The sequence below is a fragment of the Gloeophyllum trabeum genome, assembly GCF_000344685.1.
Source record: "Gloeophyllum trabeum ATCC 11539 unplaced genomic scaffold GLOTRscaffold_00103, whole genome shotgun sequence".
Lineage (NCBI taxonomy): Eukaryota > Fungi > Basidiomycota > Agaricomycetes > Gloeophyllales > Gloeophyllaceae > Gloeophyllum > Gloeophyllum trabeum.
The window spans coordinates 108-5,640 of NW_006920512.1; the positions used below are offsets into that span (position 1 = coordinate 108).

The window sequence follows — 5,533 nt, forward strand, 5'->3', positions numbered from 1 at the left end:
TGGATGACCATGTCACAGATTATAGAGTCAAACATCATGAGAAAGACCCTCTGACCTCAGAGATGGTGGAAGCAGCCCTTACAACAGCATGCCACAAGCAGCCATCTGATACCTTCTTTACCACCCACATGCAGCACAGTACTCACATGCTGAAGCTGCGGAGGCCTAGTGCTAGACGGGTGCCTGTCCTTATTGGACCTAGTATTCCACGACGAGATCGTCCCCATCTGCAGCCTCGACATAGTCGGCTTATGCTCATCTTATTCAAGCCGTGGCGTTCAGCAAGTGACTTGCGTAAACCTCACCAGTCATGGAAGGATGCATTTGATGAATTCCTAGAAACATGTCCAATTAGGCTGAGGAAGGTCATGGATAACATGCAGATCCTGCACGAATGCAAAGACAGCCGTGATGACCACTTTGCTAACCGACATTCTCATGCACGTAAGTCCCGGATATCCCAAAAGTTGATGAACGCACCACACGCAGAAGACGATTTCATAGGAGAAACAGATGAAGCTGACATCCTTGAGCATCTGGAGTCTATTGAGTCATCTACATCCTTCCATGCAACGCAGTCAATGTCCAGCGTACATGACTGTTTGAAGCATGTCAAAGAAACACACCTGTTTGAGTCAAACATCGCTGGCCAGCGCTATGATGGACTACTCCAATCCGCAGAAGCAGAAGATATCATAGCATCAGACTCTCCTGACCTTGAAGCTGAATGGAAGCAGGCTTACGATCAGCGCCGAGACGAGTGGAAGAACCACGTAGTAGATACTCACAGTAACATACGAGGCACCGCATCCAATGTTCTGAATCACCCAGATGAACCAAGGGTTGTAATCCGAGATGGTGAGATGTTTCGCATCGATAATGTGAGCATACCATCTGTACCACGTATTGCTGGTGGCTCCCTCGCACAAAGCACAACAAGTAGCAATCCTTCCTCAGTTAGCATTGACAGTATCATTGAAAAGTGGACGTTGAATACTGAGCAAGCACGTGCATTCAGGATTATAGCTGAGCATAGCGAGCAGCCACGACAATGTGCAGAGCCTCTGAGAATGTACCTTGGTGGTCCGGGAGGGACAGGTAAATCTAGGGTATTGAATGCTCTTCGAGACTTTTTTGCCCTGCGAAATGAAACACGACGCTTGCGAGTAGCAGCCTACACCAGTGCTGCTGCTCGCAGCATCGGTGGCACAACATTGCACGCAGTTCTATCACTTAATCAGCGCTCAGCAGGTTCAAATGTCAGTCTCGCGAGAACCAAGCGTGATCTCGTAGCAATGTGGGAAGGTGTCGATTATCTATTCATTGACGAAGTATCAATGATTGGATGTAAATTTCTAGCCGAAATTCACAATGCCCTAGTTGAAGCAAAAGGCAACACCAGTGCATTTGGAGGTATCAATGTAATTTTCGCGGGAGATTTTGCGCAGCTACCGCCTGTCAAACAAACTCGTCTATTCGCCCGCGTAGATACAAGGTCACTCGCGGAAGGTGGAACGAAGGCTGGCCAAAAAGCAATATTTGGGAAGCTGCTCTGGTTATCAGTCACAAAAGTTGTGATATTGACGCAGGCGATGAGACAAGCAGGCAGTGCAAATAGATGCTTTGTTGACCTCCTGAACAGACTACGAGATGGCAGGTGCACTGACGAGGACTACAGACTTCTACAGTCACACATCGTATCACGGGCCAATACGGACCTCAACAGCCCAGAATGGACCCTAGCACCCATTATAGTTACAGACAACGCTCTCAAGGACGCGCTGAATGAGAAAGCTGCTGTGGCATTTGCTGAAAGGACGAATCGACAACTACATTGGTACTATGCAATAGACCTCCACAATGGCAAGCAGGTAACAGATCCTGAATTACGAGAGAAGTTAGAGTCCTTCAACTCAGGCCAAATGAATCAGCAGCTGGGAAAGATTCCGCTAGTCCCTGGAATGCCAGTGCTGGTCAACCAGAAATTTGACATTGATGGTGGCATTGTCAACGGAAGCACTGGAGTCCTCAAGAGAATCAGATTCTTCATGGACGAAAGCGGCCGTAGGTACCTGAAGTCTTGTATCGTCGAAATTTCGGATTCGATGGACAGGCCATTGCCACACTTGATGCCACACCATGTTCCAATTCTTCAAGACTCCACGGACTTAACATTCACCCACCCGCACTCTGGCAAAAAATGTCATATCAAGAGGATTCAAGTTCCGTTTTTCACCCGCATTCGCAATGACCGCTCACAAGGCACAGGGACTTTCGCTGCCCCACCTCGTCATAGACCTGCATGGGACAAGAGGCACGGAGGCTCCCTATGTCATGGTTTCAAGAGCGACTTCGCTCGAAGGCCTTATGATTCTACGCGACTTCCCGAAATCGAAGATACGCTGCCACCCATCTCAAGAGGTGCGACAAGAGATGCAACGCTTGGAAAGCCTACGCCTGCAAACGACAATGATGCATGGCACCCATGACGAAGCTGAATCAGCCAGAGCCCTGCTGCGGCAGATACGTGAAGACAACACGCTGGCAATGGACGGTCGGGACAATCGGGCCTTGACAGATTGGGGAGAGGATCTCAATGATCTACTCGATCGTATACAAAATGTGACATACATACAAGGTGAGTGAAGCTGAAATGACAGAAGTCAGCACGAGAACCGTGAGTGATGTTCCTTCGGAGGTGCAGGAAACAACGATGACTCTGCCAGTGGGCATACACGGGCAACATACCGCAAGCGCAAGGATAACCAGGATGGACAACACAATGACACTACCTCAGCGAAGCACCCCTGACGTACCTGATCGATCGCATAATGTGCAAAACATTGCAGGTGGTCGTCAAGTATCAGGGTACTCATGTTTCGACGTTGCCCAAGTAAGTGCACCGAACCTTCTCGAATAGCCGCTATCCATCTCACACCTTGCCTCACCAATCCTCTGCTGCAATACGCCAGGTATGCCCGATACCTGCGACCACTAAGTATATATACCGGCTTGGCTTCACGAGACAGTGTGTGCACTCTGCTGGTATTAACATTTCACGCCTCCATTCGCTCCATATGCCCTCTGACGCCTCTAGCCCTAGCACGCTGTCCAGCCCCTCCTCTGACACCGGACGCTCTGACGGACCACCCAATACCACCACGCAGGATGTCCCTGCCTACCTAGTAAGACGCCTGGATACCGGGGTATACGAACATCTGGAACAAGCTATCGAGGCAATGGGAAAGGCGGCTCTGGGCTTCAACGACATAACAACGGACTTCAACCTGCAAGACGGACAGTGGAACAACGGCCACCAGCACTACATCGACAACAATGGCAATCGTTTCACTGCAAACGTGTGAGGAGAGGTGCGAAGCTCCGAAGACGGTACCAAGCTAGATGCGAAAGGTAATCATTATCCTGACTGGACGGTACGCTTAGCACATCATCATAAAAGTCAATGATAACGCTAACGGTGCAATAGCCCTATTACCGACGACACCAATATAAAAAACGTGCTGGTAATCGGCGAGCCTGGCGATGCAGCGCGTTTCGACAAACTCCACGCTTTTTGGCACAACCAACTAGTTACGCTCCAGGACGTAGGGAGGTTCGACGAAGAGCGAGAAGAAGATGACAAAAACAACCATGTATGTCTTCTGTGGTCCATGCGACTGAAGGTACATCTAATAATACATTCAGGACACTCGATTCAGGATTAACAACTGGCTCAGGCCCCCGAGAGGGGATGCTCGTGAGGACCGCAACCTCATTGCGCTGACAATTTCGCCGGCCAAATATGTGGTAATGCTCGATACCCACCAATCGTACTCCGTCTATGCTCATAACAATACCAGAAACCTGACAGGAAAGACAAAGCAGTCAAAACTCCGTTCCGTCTGGGCTTGAGCAAGGTCAAAGTCGAATGCAGTGACAAGGCGTCGATATCTTCGAATGGCAATAATGACGATGTGATTATGCAAGAAGACCATGATGTGCCACCTTCCTTCCCCCCCGTAAGTTGCACTGCTACAATATCTGACGTATGGCTGCTGAGGGACCCAAAGAAAAGGATATAAAGCTCGGAGCGACATACAACCCCAGGCTTCTTCCGGACTACAGCCGACCGCTCTATCAGCTCAAGACTGCGAGACTGACTCAGCCCGACATTGTGGACGTCAACGGCAAGCTTATCCCACCGTGGCTGCTGCACGACAAGCTTCGGCCTGGTACGCTTATTGTCGCGAACGTTGAACTAGTGGTCTGGGTGTTCAAAAAGGGCAAGGAAATATCAAAGGTAATTGTTTTCGGAGACAAAATCATGTCGATAATGACAAACATTGTCCTGCAGACCTATCAAGTTGTCGCGCACAAGATCAAGGTCGTTGATCCCTCTGATGCTCCCGCAGAGATCCCGGCTCCTGGAAATCTGAAACCGAAGCCAGATGCTGCCACACCCATGACGCCTTCAGCTCAATCAAAAGATCATTCGACGAATTCATGAGCCCAACACCATCTCCCGCATCTTCTCCGGTGAAGAAAACAAGGCATACTACTACGAAATAATTACTTTTCTTGTAGATACTTGAGATTAAAAATTAAATTGCCATCTGAGATATGCTCGTGGAACAGTCAAGTCCATGTCATCAGACTCGTTCTACACGAATACACCATCTGATGTCTTCTCTGCAGGAAGACAACCATATTACAGGGAAGGAACATTGTCGGCACACTGCACGGATAATGTTCTCGCACCGTCCTCATTGTCACCCCGACAACAACCAAGACTTGACTTCGGTGGCCGCCGGAAACATCCAACAGTCCAATAGTGACATTGTCACACCGTCATACAGTAGCTGGTATTATCCTGTTCAGCAACAGGACGGTCCTTCTGAGTACATGAGGCACCGTATACAAGTCTTCTGCGATGCCACGAGGTGCTTCTGGAGCTAAGAATCCCATCCGTAACATATATGGCATGACATCTGTGACATGGTAATGTGACTCACTTGTGTTGGGATGGTCAGCATAGTGTTGCCACGGCTCGGCACAGCTCGGCACAGCTCGGCTCTCGCCGGCTCTCGCGTGGTAAGGCCCCGCTCCCGCTCGACGAGCCATGATGTCAGGCTCCAAAGCCGCCGGCTCGGCACAGCTTGTGGCTCAGCCGCGGCTCATTGCCTAATGTGGCCAAGTCAGCGACGAGTCATCTTCGAACGCGTCCATGAAAGTACGCGCCGGCGCAACGACGTCGCTCGTAACCTAAGTAGAACAGATAGAGAGTGTACAGGATATGATAGATATAATAGCACTATATTAGCCCCCATTACGCTGGTCATTAACCAGAATGGATTCTTCAAGCTCATGTAGCTCAGTGTCTTTATTCATTCCCGCTGTGAAGTCGAGGTGACGGCCGTGACGGAAGGAGAATTTGAGCATTTGCAGTGCTTCCATCAGTTCTGCTGCAATGCGGTTGCGGCGGTCTGTCATCGTCTCCTTTGCTGACGAAAATACACGCTCGCAGGGGACTGCC

General features: G+C 49.8%; 4 protein-coding genes across 4 annotated transcripts; 3 read left to right on the forward strand and 1 right to left on the reverse strand.

The window, feature by feature from the left end:
- Positions 1-1,934: 1,934 nt before the first annotated feature.
- On the forward strand, positions 1,935-2,189 carry GLOTRDRAFT_25196 (uncharacterized protein; the record flags this gene model as incomplete). Its single annotated transcript, XM_007873326.1, has 1 exon — positions 1,935-2,189. A coding segment is annotated over one exon (255 nt), but the record flags the coding sequence as incomplete, so codon positions are not given.
- Positions 2,190-2,247: 58 nt separating this feature from the next.
- GLOTRDRAFT_25548 (uncharacterized protein) lies at positions 2,248-2,472 on the forward strand (the record flags this gene model as incomplete). Its single annotated transcript, XM_007873327.1, has 1 exon — positions 2,248-2,472. A coding segment is annotated over one exon (225 nt), but the record flags the coding sequence as incomplete, so codon positions are not given.
- A 605-nt stretch (positions 2,473-3,077) lies between these two features.
- GLOTRDRAFT_134332 (uncharacterized protein) lies at positions 3,078-4,507 on the forward strand (the record flags this gene model as incomplete). The annotated part of the gene is made up of 6 exons (XM_007873328.1): positions 3,078-3,361; positions 3,488-3,653; positions 3,706-3,807; positions 3,861-4,019; positions 4,076-4,300; positions 4,355-4,507. The coding sequence occupies 6 exons, from the start codon at positions 3,078-3,080 to the stop codon at positions 4,505-4,507; spliced, it is 1,089 nt and encodes a 362-aa protein (XP_007871519.1).
- An 809-nt stretch (positions 4,508-5,316) lies between these two features.
- Positions 5,317-5,533, reverse strand: GLOTRDRAFT_51183 (uncharacterized protein; the record flags this gene model as incomplete). The annotated part of the gene is made up of 1 exon (XM_007873329.1): positions 5,317-5,533. A coding segment is annotated over one exon (217 nt), but the record flags the coding sequence as incomplete, so codon positions are not given.